Source organism: Staurois parvus, unplaced genomic scaffold (assembly GCF_062004578.1).
Source record: "Staurois parvus isolate SC_StPar_1 unplaced genomic scaffold, SC_StPar_1.0 ptg000249l, whole genome shotgun sequence".
Classification (NCBI taxonomy): domain Eukaryota; kingdom Metazoa; phylum Chordata; class Amphibia; order Anura; family Ranidae; genus Staurois; species Staurois parvus.
Genome location: NW_028318045.1, coordinates 3,259,690 through 3,277,055, shown reverse-complemented (window position 1 = coordinate 3,277,055; position 17,366 = coordinate 3,259,690). Strand labels below are relative to the sequence as shown.

At 40.5% G+C, this 17,366-nt stretch overlaps 1 protein-coding gene across 2 annotated transcripts in view; it reads right to left on the bottom strand.

Moving 5' to 3' along the window:
• Positions 1–1,665: 1,665 nt before the first annotated feature.
• Positions 1,666–17,366, bottom strand: part of NUP205 (nucleoporin 205) — a 92,676-nt gene continuing 76,975 nt past the window's right edge. For both annotated transcript variants that reach the window (XM_089680674.1, XM_089680673.1), the window contains exons 34-43: positions 16,769–16,907; positions 16,558–16,684; positions 13,889–13,965; positions 12,527–12,655; positions 12,299–12,425; positions 6,604–6,770; positions 6,390–6,513; positions 2,945–3,070; positions 2,732–2,799; positions 1,666–1,987 (exon numbers count right to left, since the gene is read on the bottom strand). In XM_089680674.1, coding sequence (XP_089536800.1) covers positions 1,835–1,987; positions 2,732–2,799; positions 2,945–3,070; positions 6,390–6,513; positions 6,604–6,770; positions 12,299–12,425; positions 12,527–12,655; positions 13,889–13,965; positions 16,558–16,684; positions 16,769–16,907 — 1,237 coding nt within the window. In that variant the 3' untranslated portion in view covers positions 1,666–1,834. The remainder of the gene's footprint in view (positions 1,988–2,731; positions 2,800–2,944; positions 3,071–6,389; positions 6,514–6,603; positions 6,771–12,298; positions 12,426–12,526; positions 12,656–13,888; positions 13,966–16,557; positions 16,685–16,768; positions 16,908–17,366) is intronic.

Here is a 17,366-nt window from a genome sequence, read left to right as displayed (position 1 = left end):
AGATTAAAAGTCAGGGAAAAATACTAACAATTTACATTTTCCTACACCTGTGCCTTGGAAACCACTCGTGTGCAGGGTACTGCAGTATGGCTTGCATGATAAGGATGTAGTGTATGCTACAGAGCCATCAAGACATGTAACACCAGGAACTGGAATTTAAAATGATACAGGGAAACCGTCTTACCATGACCACGTTGTTGTTCAGGGTCCAGGCCTCGCTTGTTGCAATGGGCATACCCCCAAAGGGGTCTTCAGGGATTAGGTGCCATAGGAATGGACCACAGTCCTGGACCTGTATAGCAACCTGTGGCTAACTAAACTTGTTGCACCATGTGCTGAGGTGAGCGCTGAAAGCAGTATCCGGTGCCAAAGCAAACAGACCGAACCTACTGCCTCGGGGTCCTGTTCCTAAGATGTACAGTACTGTACAAAACATTTTAGGCAGGTGGAAAAAAAATGCTGTTAAGAATGCTTTCAGAAATAGAAGTATTACTAGTTTGTTTTTAGCAATTAACAAAATGAGTAAAAAAAAAAAAGTAAATCTAAATCAATATTTGGTGTGACCACCTTTTGCCTTCAAAAACAGCATCAATTCTTCTAGGTACACTTGCATACAGTTTTTGAAGGAACTCGGCAGGTAGGTTTTTCCAAACAGCTTGAAGACCTAACCACAGATCTTCTGTGAATGAAGGCTGCCTCAAATACTTCAATCTCTTCATGTAATCCCAGACAGCTCTGTGGAAGCCAAACCAACACTTCCAGGACTCCTTGTTCTTCTTTACAATGAGTTCTTAATGAAATATGTCTGGGGTCATTTTGTTTTTATCCTGCAGAATAACTTTGGGGCCTCTCTGATGGTATAGCATGATGGATAAGTATCTGCCTGTATTTTTTCAGTATTGAAGACACCACTGATCCTGACCAAATCTCCAACTACACTTGTAGAAATGCAGCCCCAAACTTGCAAGGAACCATACTTCACTGTTGCCTGCAGACACTCATTGTACTGCTATCCATTCCTCCAGAGAACCAACTGCCTCCTGCCAAAACTAAATATTTCAAATTTTGACTAATCAGTCCAGAGCACCTGCTGCCATTTTTCTGCACCCCATATTTCTATGTTTTCCTGCATAGTTGAGTCGCATAGACTCGTTATAACCCATAGTCTATGAATCATTTTCTGAGTCCTATACAGTATGATAAATATAATAAAGCTGAAGAAAAAAAAACATGCATTATCCTAGGACACTATCAAAAAGGCATCCTGGGAGTGGGAGGAGTTATCATCCGCTGCTCTACAGTTTATTTGCTATTGTCCATCCTTCTGTAGGTAGCAGTATAATCTGAGAGCTAAACACTTTCTGTGTCCCTCAATGGACAAGAAAGAAAATCCACATACAAACTTAAAGCAAAGGCGACATACTATGACAGTGCCACCCATACTAATGCCAAAATTTATGAAAAGAGATTGGATGGCTATTTCCTTCATTCTAAGTACCTACTGTTAACGATGAGTCCAGCTGAAATACTGGAACTCATTCCTTTGACCATATAGTGTACAAGAAATGTGCCCTGATCACTTGCTATAGTACCATCTAATCATTTAGTGAGTATTATGTGAGGGAGATGTCTTTATTAAAAAAAGATCAGCACGTGAAAACCATATTTAAATGTACATTTTTTGTTTGTTTTTTTAATTCGCATGTAATGGTAGTAAAAAATGTCACATACAATTTATTTCAGTACAATTGGATACCCAAAAAGGTGAAAAAGTCTGTCCATAATTTAAAGGTAGAAAATAATTCTAGAACATTCAGGTGTGAATTGTTTTGGATCACGCTCTGGATACTCGAAGAAGGCCTCTTATTCTCCTGACCAGCGCCTGGATGAAGCTGTGCCGAGACCGAACTTTGCAGTAGACACTCTCAATGTCTAGCAGGCGCTTCTGCAAGGATTCCCCAAAAATATTAGCACCGTCTCTTTGCAGCTGTTCAGAAGGGGAATAAAAATAAAAAAGGTAAAGAAAAAAATTAATATGGGCAAATTTACTTGGTTTCAGATATTCAAATATACTGCAGTCAGTCCTTTTGTTCACAAGTTTCTGTGACCTAGCATCAGGAGGGCAATCTCACACACCTCCTGAAAAATGTCATGTCATCATATTCTTTTGCAATTTCTGCTCCTCTTTAAAGGTGGCATCAGTAGTCTATTAGACTCCTTGTGTCACCTCTGCACTGAAGTTACCTGAATGTTGTCTTTGCACTGAAGCCAATCAAGCTAAAGACATCTCTGAAACCAGAAGTGACAAAATGGAAGAACATCGATGGCCTAAAAATGCCATAGACATCATTGGTCAGCAGGAGGGATAACGGAGCCCATGATACATGGTGGGGTAGTTAGGACTGGGTGTTGGGGGGCACAGCATATTCTGGTGTATGTGGAAGTGACAGGGCAGCTTTACAGCCACCCAACTTACTTCCAGTAGAAAGCCAACAGTTGGCTAATGAAGTGGAAACACACTGCCAGATTCTATAGCAGCTGGGCATGTTTACAGGCCTGTGCTGTTGCAGATATGAGCCTTATATCGGTGGCAGCAGAAGGGTTAATCACTTTTGGTCACAAATTTGTTAAACCCATAGATTTGCTGCATCAATGAACAATACAATCAGCTATAATTATGACTCAACAATCTCTTAAAACACCTGATTATAACACACTTTTTAAGGCTCACCATATCAATGTCTTGTTGGGTAATCTTGCTTTGTAACCTGAAGTCTATGTTCGAGTCGTTCAACGTATCTATGGAGACAAGAAAGCTTAACATACCAGAGCTAAAATTGTCCATGTTGGTTGTGATTTTGTATATGTGAACAGTTTCACAAAACAACACCACAATAATGTCCTTACATCTTTTGCATGCGACTCTGAGAAACACTTTACTCACCTTGGAGCCTTCTAGTGCTGAAAGATGTGCTGTTGAGCATTGATTCTGGGCTGTCGTTTGGGGTGTACTGGAGCAGGTAGTATTCTAGGTGGCGCCATAGTATGAACAGACATGTTTCTATGATATCTAATTTAGTGACTAGTCAAAGGAAATTAGTGGAAATATGTTTACTCCAGTCAAGAAGAAAGTTAAAAAATAGTTATCCACATTAGCATCACTGACTCACCATCAGCTGTAATTGGACAGACGTTAACGGCGTCTTTAATTGCTGAATTTTACACTAGATCTGACAAATTGTATCCTTGTTTAATAAAAAGCCACTAAAATTAACCTGACACAAGTAATGTCACATTATAATAGACCCAGCCGGCAACTTAGCAAAATTGCAGAGAAACCACAGAAAATGAGGATGTTTGGCTTACCTGTAAAACCATTTTCTTGTTTTACAAAGCAGGTCACAGAGGACTTCATATTCATAACTACTTGGGTTATGCTGCCAATTTGGAGGTAAATGAACACTGGCCAAATAACAAGGCAGGAATGCTGCCCAGGTATAAACCTTCCCAGCTCAGCTATGTTTTAGTTTTGTAGCAAGTAAAGCAGAACAGACAAGTGCAAAGGGATCCTTGTGTCCTGTTATGTACTCCAAGAAAAGAATTTTAGAGAGCTATGGGTGGAAAAACATTGGTACACTGCTCTTCCCAGTGAATGGCTGTGCAGTGGGACATGCCAGCACAAGTCTGATCAATGGAGGACAGGTAAGCTGTGCGCCCAGAAAACTGATCACACTGGATGGTCGTGCTGTCGTGCCTAGCGTTTGAAACAGAAAATAATCAGGACTAGCAGTATCAGCAGGTATTTCACACAAAAAAGACATGCAAAGAGAACAGGATACTTTTTAACACAAGTATGTAGTACAACAGGCACATATCAGGAATATGAAAAGTTGCAGTGACATTCTTTAAGGCACCAAGGAGACAAGGGGGGCCACACAGGCGAACAGTGCATGTGACACCCTGCACAAAGAGTTTACCAAGGAATAAGGCACAATATGTTTCTGAAACAAAGGCCAATCCTGAAATCTGTCCCTTGGTGGTATTTAAAACCAGAGACATCTCCACACCAGACTGGAGAAAAAACAAAATCGGCCCCACAAAAGATTGTAGGGAATAAAACTTATGAGCCTCACACCAAGCAATAAAGTCTTCAATGTACAGTGGCACACCTTCCTGGAGGTCGACTTCCTTGCCTTCAGTAGGGTAGGGATTACACAGTCAGAAACATCCCTGTGTCCTAGGGCTTGTGCTTCAACAGCCATGCTGTCAAAGACTGTTGATCTCAAAGGAAGATGAAAGATTGGATCCTGTGACAGCAAATCTGGCCGATTTGGAAGAAATCATGGTTCGCCTGGCAAGAGATTTACAATGTTTGCATACTGCATCCTTCTTGGAACTGTTGAGATCAGAATCCCTGCAAAGCCCTTTAACTTTACCCTGTGCAAAAGTCAAGAAAGAAGCTGCAACAGAGGGAAGGCATAGATCAGCAAAAACTGATCCGAAGGAGTCAACAAAGCATCTACAGCAAATGCCTGTTGATCCCTGGATTGGGACAAAAACCTGTCTAATTTGTTGTTGAACATGGGTGCCAAGAGATCCACATCTGGCATCCCCCACAGCAGACAAATCTCTGCATAAACCTTTTGGTGAAGGGTCCATTCTTTCAGTGTCAGCAGCTGAAGGTTCAGAAAGTCCCCTTGCCAATTTTACACTCTGGCAAACTGCATGGAAGAGATGGCCGAAAAAATGAAGTTCTGAATCTGGGCAGCTGACATCACATCCAAAATGACAGCACCAATCAGCAGTCTCAATGGCTTCTGGATGTCTACACAATCAATGCTTTTACAGGTAAATAGCATGCATAGAATACGTTAAATGCACATACTGTATTAATCTCATGGGAAGAATCCCTTTAACCACTTGCTGACCAGAGCAGTTTAATTTTTCATACACACAAGCTAAAAAAATCAGCATTGTTTGCTTCATAATTATATTGAACTTGCAAACATTATATATTTTCTGAAAGCAGAGGCCTGGGAGAATAAAATGGTGGGGGTTGCAATTTTTATGCCACCTCTTTCTGCAGCCATTTATCACATGCAAAATTTTACACTAAAAAGAAATTTAAAGTATACAAAACACAACATACAGTAATACCCAAGTTTTTGGCAACTATAAAAGATGATGTTGCATTAAGTAAATAGATATCAAAGACTCAAAACTGCATGCACATGTGAATTGGTGGCAAACTTTATTGCTATCTCAAGGGGGTTAACAGGCCCCCAATGTGATAGCCTTGGACAGGTGACAGCTGCCCTTTATGGAGACCCCGAATGTCTCCCTAACCCTCCAATGCCGTTCATGAAGCACAGATAAAGCTTGATTAGCTGCTTCAGCTCTGAAACCATGAACTCGTCTCTTCTGACATCATTAGTCACAGAGACTGGGGAATGGATGTTCTTCCATTTCCTCTAAGAAAGCTAAACACAATGATAGGGGAACAGATATTACTCCATCTCCTCTTTGATTAGCTATCCCGACTGCTTACAGCAGCTCCGGGCTTCCCAGAATTTTAAGGCAAACCTGAGCCTTAAAGTGTTACTAAACCCACAACAGTAAAATCAGTCTGTATATGCAGTAAAGCAAGCTTGATATACTCACTGTGGAACCTAAGGGGTTAATCCACTGCATTGTGTAAAAAGGCTATTTGATCCTGACTTCTCTGCCCCTCCTCTTGTTCAAATGTCCACACTGATAAGACAGACTGAACCTTCTGCACATGCTCAGTTTAGTGTGTATTGCTTGAGGTTTTTTTTTCTTGGGAGAGTGCATGTGATCAGCATCAGCACTGTCCAGACAGAGGGTCAGGGGTTTTGCATCCTCCTAGAGCGGAAAGAAAACTCCTCCTACAAGTTTTAACCAGTGCTCTGCTGAAATCACAAGACTGCTCTAACTGCTGATGAGAAAAGGCATTTAGCAGTTTATACTTACTAAAATAATAGCATTTCCATATTCTGTGTACTGTGGAAACCAGACAGAGTGAATGCAGGGTCCGGGGTTTAGTAACACTTTAAACCATTGAGGGCAATTTAATAAGTTTGCTTAAAAGCTCACTCCCCCTGCAGAAAAGTAGTCGCTTTTCCTTTACTCCTCATCTCTTCTGTTCAGCCACTGGCTGCAAAGAATACAGAGAGGAATTTTACAGTTAAATAACATGCATAAAATACAAATCTCACCTTATAGGGGGGTTTTTAAAGACTGGATTTTACAACAGCTTGGCCCAATTGTGTTTTTATAAATCAAAAGCTACTTAAAGTGGACCTAGCACAAAAGCAAGAATGTGTAACACTTCCAAATATGTATTGGCTTTAACAGAGATCAAAGGATACAGCAGCAGACAGACAAAAGTTTGGCTTTGCTGTTGATGAGTTTCACTAGTCTCCTCCGTGCCAAAGCATACTTTTGTGTGCTGGAGATTTTATCTATCCCGACTGGCATCTCAAACTGGGACAACTGAAGACAGAAAAGATGTCACTGATTTGAGAATACCTGCCAGTTTTTAAGACATAAGGCAGGACAGAATATTTTGGTTTTGGCAGATACCTCTTTGATTTCATCGGGTGGAAGTTGCTCCACGTTCTGTAACTTGCTTACGCTCTGTCGATGGATGTCATAGTAGGTGAAAAAGTCGCTGGAGCATTGCTTGAGGAGAGACAAGACAATGCCAAGACTGGGGAGTCTCCACGAGGAGAAGAGGGACGTCTGAGAGTCTGTAGTGTAAACAAATGAAAAAATATTATAAAACTACATTATTTTAACCACAATATTTTCGCACTTACTGTTAAAGGTTGACACCTTGTCACCCTATGAACAGCATAGTTCAAAGCTGGCCATGGAAGATTTTTTTTTTATTTAGCCCCCTTGGACTAACAGAATCTTTATCCCCACAAACAAGCTGGATAGAGGCGTCCACCCTGCTGGGACACTGCAGCCCGGATCTGGAAATAAAGCTTTGCAGCATGTCAGAACTTTTTTCAGATCTGAATTTCAAATCTTTCCTTTAATGGCCAGAAGTTTAGGAAGCAGCTTTAACAGCAGGAGCCGGCAGCATTAAAAGTTGTAAAATGCAAATGCTAGGGTAAGAATTTTAGTAAATAGTTTATTTGGGAGTGTTTTCTATTGTGCTCAATGTGGTAAACCAAAATAGGAGGGTTTAAAGTATCATTAAAAAAATGTCAGAACATGTTTGTATTACATGCTGTTCATATGCGCTTAGCCACTAGAGGATTTGTCTTGGGTACACTGCAAAAAACCTGCCATTCACGGTCTCTTCCTCCAGTCTGTGTCTCCAGCTTGCGATTCTGTAGGGCGGCCATTGCCACTTTCCATTTCAGTGTGTTTCTGTACTGGATATTTCCTCCCTATTTGCATCTGAATAGCCCACGTGACTATAGAGTAACACACATTGGGCATATACACACTAGAGAAATGAGAGCCCACTCCCTCCCCTCTCCTCCATGCTTAACACAATGGGGGCAGGATACTGTCAGTCATGTATAGCTCTGCCCATAATTCGTTAGAAAGAGCTGGTGAAACGTCACCTTACAGGTATGCATTGCTTATCAACAAAGGTGATTACATTTTTTTGTTATACAAAGAAATACAATGGCATCATCAATATACAAAAATAGAACTGATAATGTAAATTAGTAAGTGCGTTTAGTATCACTTTATTACGTTTTTGGTTTACCTGTAAAAACCCTTTTCTTGTATAGTGCATCACAGGACATGGAAGAGCTCATATTCATTACTACTTGGGTTTTGATGCCACCCTCAGGTGAATGAACACTGGCCAAAAAAGGCTGGGATCCCCTCCCAGGCATAACATGTTCCAGCTCAGGTAAGTCTCAGTTTTGTAGCAAGCAATGAGGAACAGACAAGAAGGGAGGGATCTTTGTGTTCTGTGATGTACTCCAAGAAAAGGATTTTACAGGTAAAGCAAAGTTCCTAATTTCTTAATTGTACATCAAAGGACACAGAAGTTCATACTGACTTTGAGATGTCCAAAAGCATTGAACATGAGGGGTGAGCAACACTGGGCAAACACACCCCAAATCTACAAGTCACTTTGCCCAAAAGTGGCATCCGCATAGGCATAAACATCTACCAGGAATAATTAGTAAAAGGGTGAAGAGAAGACCAGATAGCAGCCTTACAAACATGAACCGCAGAATCTTGATGGTAAATAGTCCAAGAAGCAATAACACCCCTGATGGAATGGTCCTTAAACAAGAAAGAGCCAACGAATCCACCTAGAAATAGTGGATCGAGAAGCAGCCCGACTCTTGTGAGAACCCTCAGACAAAACAAACGGAGTCCACAATTATAAAAAGGTAAATTAACTCAGGCACTGACAAAAAATGAATCCCATAGGGGATTGCTGCTAACACCCAGCTGTGTGATTTTTTTTTTGGTTTGGATTGAAGATTGATTTACCATTTATGCACACGGATAACTTGTATATATTTGGTGGACATTTATTTTAGATGGATATATACTGTATGTATTATTATTTTTTTTCACACTTCTTGTATATGTGGAGCACGGATATGATGGTCTGTATTAGCAGACATTAAGAGTAGTAACCATAGTTGCATTGTGATATGTATTGTGGTCTTTATTCACTATTGAGTTAGTTTATTCACAGCATCTGTGTCAAGCATCACTTAACAATATATGAGATTTACAGCACCAGGTTATGGTCTTAACACGCTTTAATGGTTTAACTGAAAAGCCTGCAACACATTTTCCATTTATATTTATTTATTATTTGATTTTTTTTTTTTATACTTAATGTATTTACATTTGGAGCCCAAGATTGTGGGGTCACTGTTATTGCATTGGTCTCATATTGCATTAGAGGATTACCACTACACCATACATTATTTTACGTTAAACATGAAATCAGGCTGTCAAAATGAAGCTGTAGACCTCAGAGAGCTCTAACAACATCCAAAAAGTTAAACACCTTTCACTTCGGATGCTTAGGATTAGGCAACAAAATGCTCTGATTCAGGTGGACCGAAAGAAACCATCTTGGCTAGGAAAAAAGACAGAGGCCTCAACACCACTTTATTCTAGTGAAGAACCATAAAAGGTCTCTTGCAGGAAAAGCATAGCCAACTCCAAGATCCTGCAAGTTGAAGTAGTCCCTATAATAAAAAAAAAAAAGAAGACAACCTTGTGTGTTATATTGTAAAGCGCTGAGCAAACTGTTGGCGCTATATAAATCCTGTATAATAATGATAATATAATAATTGTGCGTAAGGAGACACAAAGGATACTCAAAAAGGTTCAAAGAAGAAGACTGCAAATCAGACAAGATCAAGTTAAGTTCCCAGAGATACCACGGGGGCTGCACAGCTGTAACAATCCATGTGACAATCTGCAAAAAGGCTTTAGCCAGGCAGTGGGATAGGATAAGTCTCTAAAAAAGCACAGCCAGATCCCTGATCTGTGCCTTGAAGCCAAAATATGCCCCACAACATACTTGATTAAAGCTGGGAGCGTCACACCAGGTTAAATAAGCCTTCCATGTACGATGGTACACCTTCCTGGAGTTCCGCTTTTAAGATTAAAGAAGGGTAGGGGTTACAGAGTTAGAAACTCTCTATCCTATTTCTCAGAACTTAGGTTTCATCAGCACTGCTGTCAAAGTCAGCAATCATACAGCAGAATAATTGGTTCCTGCGACAGCAAATCTGGTCAGTCCAGATGTACCCATGACTTATCTGCCAAGGGATTTACGATGTCTACATGCCATGTTCTTCTTGGCCAAGCTGGTGTGAATAGAAATCGCCAGAATGCCCCTTCACCTTTACCCTGGGCAAAAGGCTCAAGAGAAGCTGAGAAGTGGAGGGACAGCAAAGATCAGGGAAAACTGATCCCAAGGAGTCACTAGGGCATGCACTGTAAACACTAGAGGATTCATCGATCGGGACATAAGGCTGGGTGGAGGGCCCATTCCCCCAAATTCAGTTGTTGATGGTTCAGAAAATCCGCCTGCCAATTTTCTACACTGGGAATGTGCACAGTGGAGAGGGCCGATAGATGAAGCTCTGTCCAAGATAAAATCAGGTCTGCCTCTTCCTGAGCAGCACAACTTCTTGTATCTTCTTGATGTTGATATATGGCACAGCTGTGGCATTGTCTGACTGTACCCTGATAAGGAGACCCCAAAAGCAGACAGACCAGTACATGAGAGTTTCACATGCACCGCCTGCAAACACTGGAAGTCAATCTCTGAAATGATTGCTCCCTGAGGAGCAGGCCATTCAGGTACCCCAGGTACAAACCTAGAACCAAAGACATCACATTAGTAAACAGCCTTGAGGCCATGCACAGTCTGAAGTGCAACGCCACAAATTGATAAGGGCAATCCTCCACTGTGAATCACAGAAACCGTTGGTGAGGCTGGAAAATCATGATGTACAGATAAGCATCCTCGATATCCAATAACGCCAAGATGTTCCTTTGATAAAAATAAGTACACCAGCCAGGTGGACTCCATCTTAAAGTTTTGTGTTTTCAGGAACTTGTTGAGGCCCTTGAAGACCAAAATGGGCCAGAAGTCCCCATGCGGCTTGGGAACCTTAAGACGTTGTGATACCGCTCTTCCATCAGCACAGGTGGGATGACCCCCTGTGACAGCAGTCTTTCTAGGGTCACAAAGAAAACCATTTTTTGCGAATCTGAAGATACCCTTGACTGCATAAAGCATGGAGGAGGAAAAGCACTGAAACTCCAGCTTGTCGCTTATGGACACCATACTACAGACCTAGTTGTCTGAGACTTCCACAGAGGACCATAGACATCTCCCCACCCATGTGAGTGAGGGCACCCTTTCACTGTGAGGAGGATTTTCCTCGAGGAGCCGAGGACTTGGGAGTCCAGTTCTACCTATGGAACTAGGCATAGGCTTCTGTTTAGAGTCTGAGGCAAACTGCTTACGAAAGGAAATGTTCTTCTCAAGGTATCACTGGTTTCTGACTTGTCACCTTCTTCTTAAAGCCGTCATAAACTTTCCTAACAGCACCTTGTGTTTTTCAGCTGCATAAGATGTCCATTGATCAAGTAGTTTCATGTAATTTGTTGCTGTGTACACACACCCTATAGTAGAGTAAATCTTCACATTCAGATGTCAGAAGTTTCAGTTTGTGTTCAAACATGAGGTATGCGGCATGGCACTGCTCAGGTAATGCATGACCTCTGTAGTCTAAGTACTGACACTTCCTATGAAGAAGCTACATATCCCACAACCCCTGGGTCTCTCAATCCAGTGCTTATGGAGGTGAGATTTAAAACAGTAATTAGAACTGACACTGTGTGACCTGGAACATTAAGTTGCCCGTTTCTTTAGCAAATAGGGACAAGCTAAGTGAACGAATACATGGACATAAGATAATCAATCAGCTATGACACATCAAATGGCAGCCACAAAATGTGAGCTCATCATTACAAGTTAACACAAACAACACAGGGACTATAAACTACACTACTACCTAGCTAAAACAAGAAAAATATTTAGTGTACAATGCTTTTAAGGATTAAGAGCATACTCTTCCCCAGTCACATTCTGAATGAAGGTATTGAAGGATGGTTGATTAAGCTATTTTAAAAAAGATCTTGCCAGTCTTGGTGGACAAATTAATGGTGTTTAGAGACTCCATGGATAAGAGTTTAGAGGCCCTTTTTAAAGTATAACTGAAGGTAAAACTTTATTAGTGGAGATGGATATTAGGGTAACCTATTAAGTTTTTTTTTTTGCTGTTCGTCCTCTCCATTTGTTCTGTTTACCATACCCAGAAAAGTATTAGAGGGTAATTCAATGGGGACACTAGTTACCTGGAGGGAACCAAGGGATTTCCCAAAAAACTGACAGGAGTTATAAACCTCCCTTACGCTTTCCAAAATGAAAAGAAGTTTTGCCTATAGTTCTGATATAAGGCATCCTCCTCTGTTAGAAGTGGCTCTAGAAGCAGAGGTGACTGTGGTGAGAGTTCATCAAGCCCGTAAAAGGGATACTAAACGTAAAAAAGTTTTTCACCGTAATCGATTACTTGCATTAAAAAAAAAAGTTTAGTTTCCCTGTGCTCCCCCCTTCCCTATGTGAAGGAGAAGGGAGGGGAGAAGAGATTAAACCATAAAAAAACATAAAGAATCAATTGCCTGGTTAGTCTACCCCACAGCTGCATCAACAGATAAATTGATCGTAAAAAAAAGTTTCCCAATTACATACCTAATCTTGGGCCTTCTCTAGCAGTGCTCTCGCTCAGACTGGGGGTGAATAGACACACCATTTGCTGAAGGTTGGGGGAGGTTTGTATCATTAGTGTATGGCAGTATTCCATCACATTGGCACAAACCTACAGAAAACAGAACATGGAAAAAACAAGTCAGCCATAACTTCACTCTAAGTAAATGACTACTCTACATGGAGAATGCCTAGCTGGACAGCCCAGCTTACCTGCTGCATGGCCATCTCCATGTCGTCTCTTTTGCTTACACCATCTAGCTGGGATCCATCACTCTGTAAATTGAGCTGTCTGAGTTTGTCTGAGCCTCCAAAGCGGTTTAATAATGCCAAGCAGAGACGCTAAAGATAAACAAATATATAAATTAGTGCCTTCCCAGTGTTCAAGCTGGTATTTTTTGAGCTGTGCCTTAAAGACATTGGCAAATTTAAAGTTGAACTCCAGGAAAACAGGTAAATATACAGATGTAATGCATATATGAAAGCTGTTTAACTTGCCAAAGGATTTCTCTTCCTCTCCATTAAGTCATGAAATGCACACAGCTTTGCCATACAGCACAGCTGTCTGACAAGGCAGAAGACCTAATTTGTTTTCCGTTAGGGTTTACCAAAAATGGCTGGTCTTACGGCTTACTGTACTGTAGTTATACACATAAACGGATATGTCTATACATTGTCCTGCAGTGACGTAGGGGCTAGCTTTTGAGATTGGAGTTGCTGCCAAAGGAAGTATACCTACACTTCCTTTACAGGGTGATACTATTCCGGTCTATTTTTAAAGTAAACAGAATGGCTTTAAGGTGAATCTGTACCCACACTATGGAAAACAAAGCAGTTAAGGAGCTTTAAAACAAGAGGTCACTCAGCTTCCTTGCACAACCCTATCTGGCAGGGCAGGAGACCTAATTTTTTCATTGCTGCAGTCTGAGCTCTACAGTACAGGGACTGCAGGAGGATTACATCATGTCAAATTCTTGTATCCACACTGCTTAAAAAGGAGCTCCACCCAAAAGGGGAAGTTCCGTTTTAAAGACTGGTCCCCCGCTCCCCATTAAGGATTGGCACCTTTGGGGAGCGGGTACCCGAAATTGGCAGGTAGGCGATCAGAAGCAAAGGTTGTCCTCCTACCCCCCTACCTTCCCTGTGGTCTTCTGGGGCACATGACAGATCAGAGAAAACTACAGGGCCATTCAGGAAGTGCAGCGCTACTCACGCATCCACAGCTGTGAATCTCCAAGCTGTCACAGTCGGGTGCCCACACTGAAGATGCCGACACCTGGAACACCAGGCGGCTGGTGAAACGCGCTGTGGGGAGGAGACCACGGAATTGTGGGACAGGTGAGTGGCTGTTTTTTAAAAGTCGGCAGCTACAGTTTTGTAGCTGCTTACTTTTATTTTGTAACAGTGTGAGTAGAACTCCGCTTTAAATTTAAAAGATTACAAATAATAATGTATTACTCAGTAAAGAGTGGCATTCATTTGTGTATTTTATGTCAGCCTGGAGGTTAGCATTAACAAATTAACTAAAAAAAGCATTAACATTTTTTTGCTGAAAAAGTAGTTTACAGTAGGTACCTGAAATCTGTTAATATGTCCATGCAGTTCCATCAAAGAACCATCATTCAAACTAACGTCCAACTCATTAATCACACCTGGAAAATGACATTGACTGTGATATTCTATATGCAACATATACAGTACTTTACTCTAAGAACATATTACCTGCTAACAAGCACTACATGAAAATTAGATGCCTACTACATGTTAATGGTGGTGCTGGCCACAGGGCAAGCAACCCTTTTAAGTGTCCAATCTCTTTTAGTAGCCAAGCCATGTTATTAACATTCTTGAGGAAATCACTGATGCCAAAACGTGTTAGGTGGAGTTACGCCATGGTGATATCAGCATGTAGTTGCACGCAGGTTTGGAAGAGCAGCGCTAGTGACCCTTTCACAATTCTAGCATTTGCCATATGTGAGTTTTATGAAATTTTAAGAAGTTTTATCATAAATACAATTTAGCACTATAATAGTCATCCCAGAGGACTGGGAATATATATATGGTTCATTCTTTGCTGGAACATCTTAACCCCTTCACGCCTAAAGGTAAAACAAATCTAAATGCCTAAGCACAATTCTGCAACGTTGACGTGTTCGTAAAACCGTACATATCGTCACAACTACTTTGTACATCCAGGTGGATTATACCTTGTTTTTTTCAGGACAAATTGGGCTTTCATTTGGTGGTAAATGGTCATGGATAGCTCCTAATTTTTTTTTATTATTAAAGGAAAACTGGGCCAAAATAGTAAAAAAAATCATTTTTTTAAATTTAACTGTGTGTTTCTTGTTACGACCATAACCTACCACCAAAGAACAACTCAAAATACATTCTCCAGTTCTTGACGATCGCAGCGATACCATATATGTGTATGTTATTTGTTGTTTGTACCCGTAGTACAGTCCAGAAACAACAGTGCGCATTTTGTTTTTGTCTTTTTTTTTTTTATATAAAACACACTGTCACTGACATTGACATTAACACTAACTGACACTGATACCAATTTTTTTTTTTAAATCCTAACCTTTGACCCTGACCTTGACCCAAACACTAACCCTGGTACTGAACTAGATCAAACCTTGATCTAGGTATTTTTCTTTATTTTTTCTTTTATTTTTTAATATTTATTTATCTTTTTTTTTTTTTTTTACAAACTTTTTTTTCTCTCTCTGTGTCAGGAGTTCGAGAGATACAATGTATCTCTCTTCTCCATTCATAGAGAGAGAGAAAACAAGGGGACCGGGCTGCACAGTGATTGATCACTGTGATAGCCAATCAGAGGCTATCACAGCGATCACGTGACCCGGAATCGGGAGTCCCGGGTCCCGATCGTTAGAAAGGGACCCGGGGCTCTCAGTGACACCGCGGTCTTGGTGCTGGGAGCGCGCCGAGCGGCGCGCTCCCAGCACAAAGACAGGTACGCAAATATGCGGCCCCACGGAAAAAAGCCCAGGTCCGTGAGGCCGCATATTTGTGTTACGTCGGCGTCAAGGGGTTAAAGCCCTTATAGAGCTACTTATTTTAGTGGTCAACAAGGGTCTGCGAGTTTATTCCCTTTGGTGGTTAAGTGTGTGGGTGGATGTTTTTACCTGAGCTGGTACTTCAAAATTTTATTTGAAGATTTGATTCAATTTTCCTCAACAAAAACCACATTCCTTCATTTGAGAAAACTGTTCCTTCCTACTCCTTTGAATTTTCCTGTGGTTGAAAAATTAACCTCCTTTAGCCCCCACTAACGATTAGAAAATCAAACAAATGTTCTTAAAATAAAACATTTGGGCTCGAAATTCTACTAGTGTATCGTCAGCTTTAAGCTGAGGAATGGACACAAGAAGTTTTGGAACACTTGAAACACCTTGGACATCTAAAAGGGAAAATAATTGTTTTTATGCATGAGCTTTATGAACCTTTGTTTACACTACATGGATGAATGTATATTTTTGTATTAATTGACATTTAATATTAATTGGATTGTTTTGTAAAGCACTTTTGTTTATGGCATTTTATTGATGAATTTATTTATTTAAATGAACTGAAAACTCATTGCACTGGACTAATGTGTTGATTTTCAAAATGATTTATTTTGCACTTTATTGATGAATTCATTAATTTAATGATTTATTCATATAAATTGGATTCACTTATTGCACTGTATTAATGTGTTATTTTTATAGTTATTTAGTGGTAAAAAGGTTTACGTTTGTGGTTTTTCTTGAATTGTACTGAAATGAGTTATTTTAGTTATACTGCTTATATTTTTATATGTCATCTGTAGTTATTAGTAAGGGGAATTTGATTGATTTGTTGGTTTGGTTCAGGATTGCTGTATTTATTTTTATATAAACAATGGTATTAGCCCTGCCTGAGTTCTCCCATGCTGGACTACAGAACAGCTCCCTTTTAGGAAGACGAGAGGAGCAGAAAGATGTTCTGTAGTTGAGAAGGGAAAACTGGTGCAACACAGGTAGAGTTGCCAGCTCAAATGAAGTTTGGATTTCACTGGATTTCTGGCAGATAATCAAGTATTTTTCTGTACTTGCAGTGTTTGTAAAGAGATGAACCATAGGGACATGTACTGCAGAGATTAACTGATTTTTTTTGTCTACACATACACTTTAATTACAGTCATCAATCACATTAGGTGTTTCTGTATAAGTGCACTAAAATAAAACCAAATGACCAACCTGGCAGAGCAGCTTTGCTGAGGAGTCCTGTGAGTAGAGCAAGCTCCTGTAATGATCCTAGGCTCCCTTCTTGGCCTCTTAGAATAGCTTGGATTGTGTCAGAATGAGCAACCAAGAACTGGAACACCTGACAAACAGGATGAAGAAACACAACTTATAAAATAATCCTAAAATAAACACTGCAATCCTCTTAATGTTTTTGGGCATTCACCTGTCCGGCTGCCTGTAGGTGCTGAGCCGTACTGGAGGTCAGGATCACCTGGCAAAGCAAAAGAGCAGGTAACAAGATCTGCCTGTATCTTTCCAGAGGTGCAGAGATAAAGATGGGGGTATCTCGTAACCCATATGATCTGCAATTAAAAAAGAAAGAAAACTTCACAATAGGTCAGCTCTAAAAGGATTTTCTGCTCTTGCTTGAAAAGTATGTAGCCAACTTCTTGAGCTTATTGGTTGACAGATTATACGGCACCAGTGCAAGGTTGTTCACCCTGTACCAAGAGAATATGCTGAATTCTCCTTAAATAAATTGTATGGTGGTATTATGTCATTTTGAACTACTGGTTTCAGTACTTTCTGAGCCATGGACCTGAAACAAATATGCAAATCAGAAGTTCTAACTTCATTCTGACTCGCTATCTTGCTTAGTTGTTCCAGGTCAGCGATGCAAAGTATTAAATCCAGTAAGCGAAGCAGCTAGCCAGTAATGGAAGCCTTGTGTTTCCTTCAGTGCAGGTTTCCATAAAAGGTGAATTAAACAGAAGAATAAAAAAAAAAAAGATTTTTGTCACTTCCAACTAAAAATGGGATTT